Source organism: Nyctereutes procyonoides, unplaced genomic scaffold (assembly GCF_905146905.1).
Source record: "Nyctereutes procyonoides isolate TBG_1078 unplaced genomic scaffold, NYPRO_anot_genome, whole genome shotgun sequence".
Classification (NCBI taxonomy): domain Eukaryota; kingdom Metazoa; phylum Chordata; class Mammalia; order Carnivora; family Canidae; genus Nyctereutes; species Nyctereutes procyonoides.
In genome coordinates, this window is record NW_026575128.1 from 19,473,088 (window position 1) to 19,487,034 (window position 13,947).

Below are 13,947 nucleotides of genomic sequence, written 5' to 3' on the forward strand. Positions count from 1 at the left end.
TCTCTGTGTATCTCTCATGAATAAATAAACAAATCTTTTTTAAAAAAATCATCTGTTTCATTCTTCTGGGATTTATTTTTTTAAAGATTTTATTTATTTATTCATAATAGAGAGAGAGAGAGAGGCAGAGACACAGGCAGAGGGAGAAGCAGGCTCCATGCCGGGAGCCCGATGCGGGACTCGATCCCGGGACTCCAGGATCACGCCCTGGGCCAAAGGCAGGCGCCAAACTGTTGAGCCACCCAGAGATCCCCTCTTCTGGGATTTAACACTCTTCTACCAATACTTTCTCCATCAGATCCTTAAATATTGACATTTTTTAGGATGGTATTCCAACTACTTTTTTTTTTTTTAAGATTTTATTTATATACAGAGACCGAGACCCAAGTAGATTCCCTGCAGGGAGGAACCTGATGTGGCTCGATCCCAGGACCCAGGGATCACGACCTGAGCCAAAGGCAGACTCTCAACCACTGAGCCACCTAGGTGCCCCTCCAACTACTTTTTTCAAACTTCAATTCTTCCTAAACTTTTTACAACTCACAACAAGAGATATATTTTATATCAAATGTGTGTGTAAGAACACATGAGTATCAGATAAAACTTTCACAGATCAGATAAGCTCTGATCTTTTGATTCTATTCTACTTCATTTAAAAAAACAATATTGTCTGGGAATCTCTAAACTGATATACATGATTGTCTCAAATGTTTTCATTACTCTGTTTATGCTGATGACTTCTAAATTTACATTTCCAGGGCAGAAGTGTCTACTAAAGCCCAAAATCATACAGCCAATTTCCTTTGTAACATGCCACATGGATAGCTCTAACTAACATACTTCAATCTCACCATGTCCAAAATTGGAGTTCCCAGCATCTCTCCACCAAACTTGGTTTTCCTCCATAGTTCCCTACCTTGGTATAAACTTTTAAACTAGTTTCCCAAGGAAAATATCTAGGAGTCATTGCTGATTCTTTCTTTCCTCTTTCGACTGTCACCCTGTAAATTTTTTTTTTTAATTCCCACCACTGTCCATCTCATCCAGACTGTATTCGCCTCACCTTAACAGTTCAGTCTGGTAATGAATCTTCTCATACATATTATATTCTTCCAAATTTATAAATGTAATTCTAATCACTTTGTGTTGCCTACTATTATAGTTATCTATTGTTGTACCTTAAACTACTCAAAACTTAGGGGTTTAAAACACTAAATTATTTGCTCCTCATTCTGAGATTTATGCAAGTTGCCGGGGGTAGGGGGGTTCCTCTCTGATTCATAGAGTATCTGCTAGAACACCCAAATATGGCTTCCTTACTCATATATCTGATCCTTCAGTTGGGATGACTACAAGTGGAGGCTAGCCAGTTTGGGCTTTCACACAGCATGGTAGTATCTGGATAGTGAGACTTCTTACAAAGAAGTTGGCTTCCTCTAATATGCAAAAGCAGAAGTAACCAGTCTTTTTAACATCTGGTCTCCAAAGTTCTAGAATGTCACTTCTGTCATATTGGTCACAGCAGTCACATGGCCATCCTAGATTGAATAGGGGTAGGGGTAGAGCGAGAGTAAACTTCATTTCTTGATGAAAGACATTACTGCAGTCATCTCTGAAATGAAATATACCTAATTCACATTCCTTCCACATGTAAAATACACTCATTGTCTCCCCTAACCAAAATGTCATCCTATTATAGCACTGGTTGTAAGGCCAGAATCCAGTTATTTAAATCAGGTTCAAGCGCAAATGGTACTCCTTGGGTTTAGTTCCTCACATACAGCTCCTCAGATACAGCTCCTCTTAAACCAAAACGCTATCACCTCAAAAGATAACTTATTCGCCCCACTGCAGTAAGCCAGGGATAGGATTGCAATGGACACTGGAGTTCAAAAGATGCAGAAGATAATGAGTTACACTGAAGGCATTACAGTGTCATAGCAATTGTGAAATCTGCTGGGCACATGTCATCAATAGCTTGATTAGAACACAGTCATGTTCTTTGAAAATAGTCTTTTGGGGATCTTGACTTTGCCCTCTGGGCTCCTGGTTCCATTCTCTGAGTCAGTCTTCCTATTTCAGAAGAAATGGTCCATATTTGCAACGGTGGAGCTTTCTCCATCTACTTCATGCCCACACAAGGTTCAGATTCCCCTCACACATAAAGGCTCTACTTAGTTGAACTATGTCTATCATTTTCCATCTAAGCTGGTGGTGCTTAGCACTATTCTTGTGAAACCTTTGTGAGTTTCTTATTAATTTTATTAGAATTGACTCAATGAAACAGATGCCGCAACCAAAAATTTCTTTGGGATAGATCATTCACTACTTTAGGCTATATCATGGCACTGTAGGACAGCAGACTTAAGAGCCTTAGAAGCTCTTTTGCCTAGCTAAAACATTGTAAAAGATACAACTGTAAGATTCTTTAAGCCCCTTTGGTTGAAAGGCTCCAAGAGACATTGCCTTAAATCCTTCTGAACTCTCAACATAAAATCTTACAGAAGCACTCTTAGTCTGATCCTTACTTTGAACCTATTTTTTACTAATGGTACTCTTGGATTTTAGAAGTATTCAGATAAGTGAAAGCAAGGAAGGTGACATTCTTTAATGGAGGACCAGGATAAATAAAAGCATAGTCAAGCTGAGGAACAGTGAAGAAAGCCATCTTGCTGAGTTCATAACAAGGGGAAACACAAAATGAAATTGGAAAGGTACAGTAAAATTAGATAAACTAAAAGTCCTAACAGATTACAGAACCTGGAATTTATGTCCAAATGTTACTACAGCAGAGACTCTTGGAGAGCTTTATAAATAGATGGTCTTGCCCTAGAGGGAAAAAAACTCTTAGAGATTTTAAAAGGCTGAAGTAGAAATATGTATCTAAGCAAAGCTCCCAGGTGATTCTCAAGACAGCCAGATTCAGGAGCCACTGCTTAAGGCAATAATCAACTGTCAACTTTTTGAAAATGGGAGCGACTGAAATGCAGGCATCCGGTGAACTTTTTGGTTACAAGCTTGAATGATTAAAATCTGTATTTTCATTTATAATTTTCTATTTCTCTTTATTCATATTATTTCCCTCAGAGACCTACTTCAGAGAATCTATGTACTCTCTGCCTATATACTCTATAAAAACCTCATTCTCATAATAATCTCACCTTAACACATAAACAATCATTTTCTGTTTGGTTGCTTTGTTAACAAAGATGAATCTGAGGATGGCTCAGTCAGTTAAACACCCCACTTTTGGTTTTGGCTCAGGTCATGATCTCATGGATCATGGGATTGAGCCCTGCATCAGACTCCTTGTTCAATGGGGAGTCTGCTTGAAGATTTTCTCCCTCTGCCCCTCCCACCACTGGCATATGCACGAGCACTCTTTCTCTCTAAAATAAATAAATTTCTAAAAAAGAAAAGAAAAAGATGAGCCTGATATATTGGAAGGCAAGGCCCTAATAGAATTAGGCGGGTGTGGTACTATGCAACAGGTATGAAATGATAAGGACCTGACTTAAGATGGTAATAGTAAGAATGAAAATAGAGATCAGAGCCTTATGGTTGTTAACACTTCTAGAAGAAATCACAGAAAATGTCCTTTGCAACCTTAGAGTACACAAAGATTTCTTTAGTAGAGAGGGAGGAAAAAAGCTTGAAACATAGGGTAAAAAATGATAAACTGGGTTTCATCAAGATTAAAAACTTCTACTCTTAGAAAGAAATCATTTGTACAATGAAAAAGTATGTCAAAACTTGAAGCAAGTACAATACACATAACTAGAAAAGCATGATATAGAAATACACAAAGAACTCTTAAAACTCAATAAGATAAACAGATCAGTTGTTTAAATGGGTAAAAACTCTGAACCTACACTTCAAATATACCAGTGACCAATGAGTATCTGAAAAGATGCACATCACTGGTTATAAGAGAAATACAAATTAAAACCACAATGTGATACCACTACATACCCACTAGAATGGCTAAATAAAAAAGATTGAGAATATAAACGTTCAACTGAAACGCTCGTAGACTGCTAACAGAAACATAAAATGGTACAACTACTTTGGAACTAGTTTGGCCAATTTCTTATAAAGTAAAGCATACATTCATACCATGACTCCACAACTGCAATGTTACGTATTACAAAAAATAAAAATAAAAATCTCCACAGAAAGCATTCTACACATAATGGGGTTCTAAAAGACACAGGAGCCCATGTTAAAAGTTTAGAAAATTTGAGCCTCAAAAAACCTAATAAATAATTCATTGAAACTTAAAAAAAAAATAAACAAGCTCTGGAATCATATCTAGGTTCAAATTCTAACTCTATCGCATATTAATTGTGCGAACTAGGGCAAGGAAATTACCCTTGCCAATTGCTCGGTTTCCTCATTTGTGAAACAGGGAGAATGATTTATACACCATAAGGTTCTTGTAAGAATTCCGTTAGTTCTTGCAAGAACTAATGCATGTCAAAAGCACTAAAGGACATAAGGAGCATTAAATGTTAGTCATTATTACTGTAAGTTTTGGAATTCTAACTCTTTCCATTCAGAAGCTGTTAATAATAAGCAAGAGTACTTGAGACATGGTAGACAATTCAAAGAGGCTTATGGGACATTTGTTAATCTTCTCTGGCAGTTTATCTTCAACATAATCAAGAGTTAATGGATAGAGGGGCATGTGGGTGGCTCAGTCTGTTGAGCATCTGACTCCTGGTTTCAGCATGGGTCATGATCTCAGGGTTGTGAGATGGAGCCCTATCTGGGGCTCCTTGCTCAGCAGGCAGCCTACTTGAGTTTCTCTCTCCCCCCTCTGCCCTTCCTCCAACTTGTATGCACACTCTCTCTCTCTAATAAATAAATAAATCTTTTTTAAAAAGTTAATTGATATATCTTAAACAAATCTGACATCTGGAAACTATGATATAGAATTTCAGTAGGTAAACCAGAGGGAGGTGTTTTGCATTACACAAAGCCAATAGGCTGATTTTAATAAATAAAAACATTCAATATGTAATTCACTTTACAGATATTAATTTGCCCATAACTTATGCTGGAACATCTGGGTGCAAATCAAGATAGAACTGACATTGCAGATGCTTTAAATGCAAAAATTGGAGGTTTACATGGGCAATCCATGCTAAAAGAATTTCTAAATTAGCCTCTAAGGTGCTGAAATATGCAGCATCTTGAAATACAAGTTTTCAACCCAAACAGAATCATTTATTTTTAAAAAATAATATTAATAGTAATAATTACTTATTAATCAGCTATCATGAGTGGTTTTTATTTACTAAGTTATGTTCTAAGCTTTTTATATGAATTAACATTTTAAGCCCTATAAAAAGCTTATGTGGTAGGTATTATCTTCATTTTATCAATGATTGAAATTTAATGAATATATTAAAACATATGAGTTCTTTATAATATTAAAAAAATTTTAAAGACTAAAAAAATTTATGTGTCACCACTGGAAGCAGATTTTACATCATCTCTTGGGATCTCAGGAGGAAACAACCATTTATCTTGCCTTTCCTATAGGAACTATATTTCCATGTTTACCGAGTAACTCTATGACAATTAAGATCTCTTTTCAGAAAAATTTTAGTAACAAATGTAAAAAGAATGACATATTAGAAAATTATCATTTTTCAACCCCTAATATTTTAACTGTTTAAATGATCATCAAAGAGTGCTTACACCTATAAGGAAAACATTGAGGGGGGTAAAGACTATTTACCAGGTTCCAACTATATCTATTTTACTTTCAAGTCATAAGGGTAAAAAAGGATGTAACTTTCAATGAAGAGGATCGCTGTCATCACCTAAACCTACTGATTAATCTTTTTATTTTTTTAAAGATTTTATTTATTCATGAGAGACACTGAGAGAGAAGCAGAGACACAGGCAGAGAGAGAAGCAAGGGGAGCCTGATGTGGGACTCGATCCCAGGACTCTGGATCACACCCTGAGCCAAAGGCAGATGCTCAACCACTGAACCACCCAGGCATCCCCCTACTGATTAATCTTAGGTCACTAACAGTGGGACAATCAAACATAAAATGAATTCTCATATGATGCAGCATACTTTCCCCTATATTATACATCTCCAATAAAATAATCTCATCATAAATGTTCAACCTGAATATAATCAATGTTGCATTTAACTTGCAGTTTAAAAATAATAACTTGCAGTTTATAGAATATATATAAAAGATAGAACAAATTAAACAATCCTGCAAGAAGGTGATCAAGCATGAAAGGTCAAATGTTCTATAGGGACACTGATCCAGTTTTATAAAAAAGTTAAAAGCAACAAGAGAAAATTAAAGTAAACAAAGAGACTCTTGGGATTAAAGGAAATATAATGACCTAACAACCAAATACAATCTATAAACCTTTCTTAGATCCTTGTTTTATTTTTTTTTTTTAATGATAGTCACATACAGAGAGAGAGAGAGAGAGAGGCAGAGACATAGGCAGAGGGAGAAGCAGGCTCCATGCACCGGGAGCCCGACGTGGGATTCGATCCCGGGTCTCCAGGATCGCGCCCTGGGCCAAAGGCAGGCGCCAAACCTCTGCGCCACCCAGGGATCCCAGATCCTTGTTTTAATAAGCCTACTGTAAAAAGATGTGGAACAATTGGGGAAATTTGAATATGGACTAGGTATAAGCCTATAATAAGCAATTATCAATAATTCTGTTAAATGTAACAAAGGATTTAATGGTTATGTAAGAAATTGTTCTTAATTGCATTAAGTATTTTGGGGTACAATATCATGAGGTCTACAATTTGAAATGTTCCAAGCCTCATCTCCAAATAAATGAAACAAAGAGAAGAAAAAGTTAATAATTTCTTAAATCTATCGAATGGGTATATTGGTGTTCATTGTCCTATTCTCCCAAATTCTGTTTGCCTGAAAAAGTTCACGATAGATATAAATAAGGGTAGTTTTAATTATTAGTAACCTTTTCCTTGCTTCATTAAGTTCCAAGTTAAAAAATTCCTCTAACTATTCTAGTACACAGATATAGGAATTATCTGAATCTATTTTAGCCAAAATTGTGGTGCACAGAATGGAAAAACCACATAAGCTACATCCTTTCAGAATTTTATCTTAATGAAGGTTATTTATATCAATGTGTACCATAAATCCACTTTCAAGCTTCAAAAAAGCATCCTGGCAACAAAAATGCTAACTTACCAAAATATATTTAACAAATAAGCAATAGATGTTAATTAGTAATTATTAATAATTATTTTTATGTTTTTATATAAAGTTTTTCCAGTTCCAACAATGGTAAATAAAAATTTTCTAACACTTGACTAGAAAACCATTTTCTACTAAAATAAAGTAAAAAATGATCATGTAACTTACTAATTTATCAATACTCATTAAAAAGAAATAACTAAAGCCTATTTTCAAAGAATAATTCATAAAGTCACAACACCAAAACCTAATTATACAGAGATTTGGTGATAGTTAAGACTGTAAATTACATTTTATAAAATATTAGTAACTTCCACTGAGCATGGAGCCTGCCTGGCACTCTTTCACCCTCTCTCTGCCTCCCCCTCTGCTCCTCTCCACCCCTCGTTCACACGTGTGTGCTCTCTCTCTCTCTCTAATAAATAAATAAAACCTTTATTTAAAAATTCAATGGTATTTTTCACAGAAATAAAACAAAAAATTCTAAAATTTGTACAGAACCACAAAAGACTGCAAATAATCAAAATAGCCCGAAAAAGAAGAACAAAGCTGAAGGCATCATGCTCCCTGGTTTCAAACTATAAGACAGAGCTATAGTAATCAAAATAGTATGGTATTAGTATAAAAACAGACACATAAGTGTCTGATAGCTTTCAAACACCAAATTTAAAGTGTTCAGTTTTAAAAGCAGAAGTCTTTCCACCATAGCTATTGTAGTACTACAAGAGTTTTAAAGCATCTGAGTAAATACATTTTACTAAGAAGCAGAATTCAATACACAAAATTTATCAATTATGAATTAGGAAGTGAGATCTATAATCCCTGGGAGTCCCCAAGATTCTTTTAGAAAGTCTGCAAGGTCAAAACGTTCCATAATATATTTTCATCGTGCTGACATTTGCAATCATGGTACAAAAGCAATGTTGGGTAAAGCTGCTGGCACCTTAGCACAAATAAAGGCAGAGGCACCAAATTGTAGTAGGAGTCACTGGTTTCTTCACTGCCATGTACTTACAGTAAAAGGCCAGTATCACTTAGATGTTCTTGATGAAGCAGTAAAAATTATTAATATTAAACCTTGAATACACATGGTTTTAATATTCTGTATGACAAGATGAGAAATATGCATACAGCACATCTTTGTATTGTATTGTTATTTTTTTGTATTGTATTTTAAAACGTGTCAACACTTAGTAGATCTGAATCGTAAGCAACTATTTCCCAAATAACTAAGGCATGATGATAAAAAATCATGCATGAGTTAAAAGTAATTCTAAGTTCAAGACAGATCAATGGGCTTTAACTTAAAAGAGTAGGAAAAGATTACGGATATGTTTCAGATTCCATTTTGCAACCAATATTTAAGAAACTACCACTTGTCAAATTTTGGTGTAATATTGAAGACTATCTGCAATTATATATAAAGCTATTAAAGTAATCCTCCCTTTTCTGACTACATATATATGTAACATATACTTCAATCAAATCATCACATCATAACAGATTACCTGCAGAAGCAGATATGAAAATGCAGGTGTCTTCTTAAGTTAGATATCAAAGAGATTTGCAAAAATGGTATGATAGTAGTTCTCAACCAAAGACAATTTTGTCCCTCAAGGGACATTTGGCAAAGTCTAGAGCTATTTCTGGTTGCATACAACTGGAGAAAATGCTATTATCATCTAGTGGGTAGAGGCCAAAGATGCTGCTAAATATCCTACAATGCACATGACAGCCCCACACAACCAAGAATTATCTAGCCCAAAATGTCCAAGGTTCCAAATCTAAGAGATCACGAGGGAAAGGAATATCACTCTTCTCACTCAATTTTTTTTTTTTTTGAGGGAAAGGGAAGGAGGAACATAGCTTTTTTTTAAATAAAAGTGTTATTCGTATTAACCTGTGGTGGTTCATTATAATTTTAAATGAATCATAAACATTTAAAAAATTTCTTCATTGTAATTTGCAATAAATATCAATAGGTTAACCCACGTTAAAGTTCTCTGAGGTATTCAATAATTTTTAACAGCGTAAAGAGTTGAAACCACAAAGTTTGAGAATCACTCAATTAGAAGAAAAGTGTAACTAATCAAGTACACTGGGGAATATAAGAGGAATTAAAAGGACTCTAAAAGAACATAAACTCATTTCAAGAGTATAATAGATGACCAAAACAAAGAACCTCTATAAAACGAAACGGTTACAAAGAAAAAAGTTATAATAGACCTAGAATGTCATTCTTTCCTTAAAACAAAAACAAAATGAAAAGCACCATTTCTTACCCTGACTATGAGGACTTGCTGGACTAAAAGATGTCTGATACAAATCTTTGGTTGGTGTTGGATAAGCTTCTTTCCCTTGGCGCTGACTCATCTTTCCTGGTGTCAGAAGTTGAGATTCGTCACTGTTTGCTACCACAGCTCAAGGAAAGAAGGAAAAAAGAATTAGTATTTATGTTATGGATTTACATAATGGCATAGTTAATAACATAGAATAATGATTGAAACAACCTCAATAGTTAGATTCATTTTACCAAGTCTGTACTTTAATAAATTTGCACAATTGATTTGTTTTCTTTTAATTGTAGTTTGCCATCAATCCAAGAGAAACTGACAGGTATGCATGAGTCAAATTACACAAAATAAAGACATTATAAAAATGAAAATACATAGTCAACTGATAGTGAAAGGTACTCCAAGGTTACTATGAACTTTTCATTGTGCTATTAACTCTTTATATTTGAAAATAAAGCAGTAAGAGACAAGTCATTTCATAAAAGAAATACAAATGGTCAATAAACATCTGAAGGTAGCCAACCTTCATTAGTAATCAGAAAAAATTAGTAGCAGTATAAAATATTTACATTCACTAAAATTTCTACTCTAATTTCTAATTTTCATGAAAAGTAGGTATAATTTCTGTTTTAGAGATAGGAAAACTTGATGTTCATTCAGAGACTGTCTTGCCTAATAAGTGATAGAGGTACAATGCCTAACTCAGGAGCATTTGGTTCCAAAGTCTAATCTCTTAAAAGCCTGCTGCCCTAGTAATTAATTTAAATCGTGTTTAAGGCTGTTATTCACCTATTTGGCCAGGCTACTAATAAAGAAGAGCAATGCCCAGTTGCAGAGAGGACAGAAAAGAGAAATGGAAGATGTGGTCTATGTATACAACAGAACATTACTCAGCCATTAGAAACGACAAGTACCCACCATTTGCTTCGACGTGGATGGAACTGGAAGGTATTATGCTGAGTGAAGCAAGTCAATCGGAGAAGGACAAACATTATATGGTCTCATTCATTTGTGGAATATAAAAAATAGTGAAAGGGAATAAAGGGGAAAGGTGACAAAATGAGTGGGAAATATCAGTGAGGGAGACATAACATGAGACTCCTAACTCTGGGAAACGAACAAGGGATGGTGGAAAGGGAGGTGGGCGGGGGGTGAGGGTGACTGGGTGATGGGCACTGAGGGGAGCACTTGACGGGATGAGCACTGGGTGTTATGCTATATGTTGGCAAACTGAACTACAATAAAAAATAAATAAATTTTAAAAAATAGAAAAAAAAGAATTAGAAACATGAACAATCTGAAAATCATGAATCAGATTTGCACCACGCAGAAATATCCTTAATGGCTTTCCATTATATTTGCATTAAATTCCATGGCATAAGAACTCAAAAGTGGCTGGCCCCCGCTTACCTCTCCAGCCTCATTTTCTATTACTCTCCTCTTTAGTCACTTGGCTTCTAGCTCTAATGGCCTTCTTGCAATTTTGCCCCCGTCTCTGGGTCTTTATATCTCTGGTTCCCTCTACCTGGAAAATTCCTACCCCAGATGTTCACATTATTGACCCCCTCATGATTTGTTGTCTGTGTTCAAATGTTATCTCTTCAGAAAAGCTCTTCATGGTGCCTGTGATTAGTAAGTTCTTAATTTTAATACAATTTATAAAATTTTTTTGAATAGCACTCTGCCACAATAATACTCTATCACTTTATCGAACTTGATTTTCCTTGTAGCTCTTATCACAATCTGAAATTGTATCATTTGTTTGTTTATTTTTTGACTTCTCCACTAGACCACAAGTTCTACAAGAGAAGAGAATTTTGTCTGCCTTGTATTTCCATAAATCTTCAAGTCCTGGTATGGTTCTGGCATAGCAAAGGAGTTCAATAGAATCGTGCAGAAGGAACCCATCAACAAAATTTATATTTTTATGAAACTTCATTACCATAAAGTAAATGGCAGCTCCTTTGGTTACAAAATTTAAGATCCATTTAATTCCTAAAAATTGGAGCATCTGGGTGGCTCAGTGCTTGAGCGTCTGTCTGCCTTTGGCTCAGGCCACAATCCTGGGGTGTTGGATTGAGTTCCGCATTAGGCTCCCTGCAGGGAGCCTGCTTCTCCCTCTGCCTATGTCTCTGCCTCTCTTTCTCTGTGTCTCTCATGAATAAGTAAAGAAAATCTTTTTAAAAAAATTCCTAAAAATTGTTATTAAAATTAAAAATGTATGGTACTAACGTAGGAAGAAACAAACTGACCCTAAAGAACATAACAGAGAGCTCTCATTATCAAATTCATGCATATGCTGAGCCTAGATATACAAAAGAGGTAGGGACAAAAAAGACCACTCCATTAATGATGCTAGGAAAATGGGGTATGGGAAAATTAGATCCTAACCCTTATACCATGCACAAAGTTTTATGAAAATTATTTTTTTAAGATTTATTTATTTATTTATGATAGACATAGAGAGAGGGAGAGAGGGGGAGAGAGAGGCAGAGACACAGGAGGAGGGAGAAGCAGGCTCCATGCCGGGAGCCCGATGTGGGACTCGATCCCGGGACTCCAGGATTGCGCCCTGGGCCAAAGGCAGGCATTAAACTGCTGAGCCACCCAGGGATCCCGTTTTATGAAAATTAAAGACATAAATATAAAAAAGCAAAACTTAAAACCTTTTAGAAAAAATATACAAAGAGTATCTTTATAAACATGGAGTAGGGAATAATTCCTTTAAAAGACACAGCAAAGCACTAACCAAAGAAGAACTGATAAATTCTACTTTATATTTGCCTTTAATCAAAAGGTACCATAAAAAGTTAAAAAGGAAAATGGGATATTTACAACACATATAATTAACAAAGGGGTGGTATCCAGAATATGTTAAAAAAATAATAAAAACCCTATAAATCAATTGGAAAAACACTGATAATTCAATAGGAAAATTTAGGGATACATCAAAAAGAATAAAATACCTAGGAATATATTTAACCAAGGAGGTTAAAGGACTGTATAGTGAAAACTATATGATAGTGATAAAAGAAACTGAAGAAGACACAATGAATGGAGAGACATTCCAGGCTCATGGATTAGAATAATTAATATTGTTAAAATGTCCATACTAACTAAAGCAACCTACAGATTCAATGCAATCCTTATCAAAATTCCAATGGAAGGGCGTTTGGGTGGCTCAGTCAGTTAAGTGTCCAACTCTTGGTTTAGGCTCAGGTCATGAGATAGAGCCCCTCCTAGGGCTCCTGGCTTAGCTTGGGATTCTTTCCCCACTTCCTCTCCCTCTACCCTCTGCTCTTCCCCTGGCTCATATGCAGGCTCTCTAAAATAAATAAATCTTTAAAAAATTTTTATTTTATCTCCAATAGCATTTTTCACAGAAATAAAACAAAAAAAATTCTAAAATTTGTATGGAACCACAAAAGACTTTGAATAATCAAAATAATTTTGAAAAAGAAGAACAAAGTGGAAGGCATCATGCTCCCTGGTTTCAAACTATAAATCAGAGCTAATCAAAACGATAATCAAATAATCAAAACAGCATGGTACTGGCATAAAAACTGACACATAAATCAACAGAAAAGAATAGAGGGTCCAAAAATACACCCATGAATATATAGTCAAATTAATTTATGACAAAGGAGCCAAGAATATATAATGGGGAAAAGGGTTGTCTCTTCAATAAGTGGTGCTGGGGAAACTGGACAGCCACATGCAAAAGAATGAAACTGGAGCACTATCTTACATCTTCTTCAAAAATTAACTCAAAACAGATCAAAGACTTGAATATAAGACCTGAAGCCTTAAAACTCCTAAAAGAAAACACAGGTAGCAAGCTCCTTGACATAAGATTTGGTGATGGTTTTTTGGATCTGACACCAAAAGCGGAGGCAACAAAAGCAAAAAATAAACAACAGGACTACATCAAACCAAAAAGCTTCTGCACTGCAAAGGAAACCAGCAACCTACTAAAAGGGAGAAAATATTTGCAAGTCATATAACTGATAAGGAGTTAAGGTCCAAAATACACCAAGAGCTCATATAACTCATCAACAAAAAACAACTTGACTTAAAAATGGTCAGGAGGTCTGAATAAACACTTTTCCAAAGAAATAATGGCCAACAGGTACATGAAACGATGCTACACATCACTAATCACCAAGGAAATGCAAATCAAAACCATAATAAGCTATCCCCTCACACCTATCAGAACAACTATTATCAAAAAGAAAGGAAATAACAAGTGTTGGCAAAGATATGGAGAAACCTGACTACCTATGCACAGTTGGTGGGAATGTAAATTATTGTAGCCACCTTGGAAACAGTATGGAGGATCCTAGGAAAGTCAAAAATAGAAACTAACATATAATCCAGCAATTCAACTTCAGCATATTTTTCTGAAGAAAGTGAAAACGCAAATTTGAAAAGATATA

At 35.3% G+C, this 13,947-nt stretch overlaps 1 protein-coding gene across 1 annotated transcript in view; it reads right to left on the reverse strand.

Annotated features, from left to right (window-relative positions):
- The window catches only part of OSBPL8 (oxysterol binding protein like 8), a 146,892-nt gene that overhangs the window by 66,064 nt on the left and 66,881 nt on the right, over positions 1-13,947 (reverse strand). Inside the window, 1 exon segment of the mRNA XM_055341899.1 lies at positions 9,500-9,637. Within this exon segment, the coding sequence (XP_055197874.1) occupies positions 9,500-9,637 (138 nt within the window).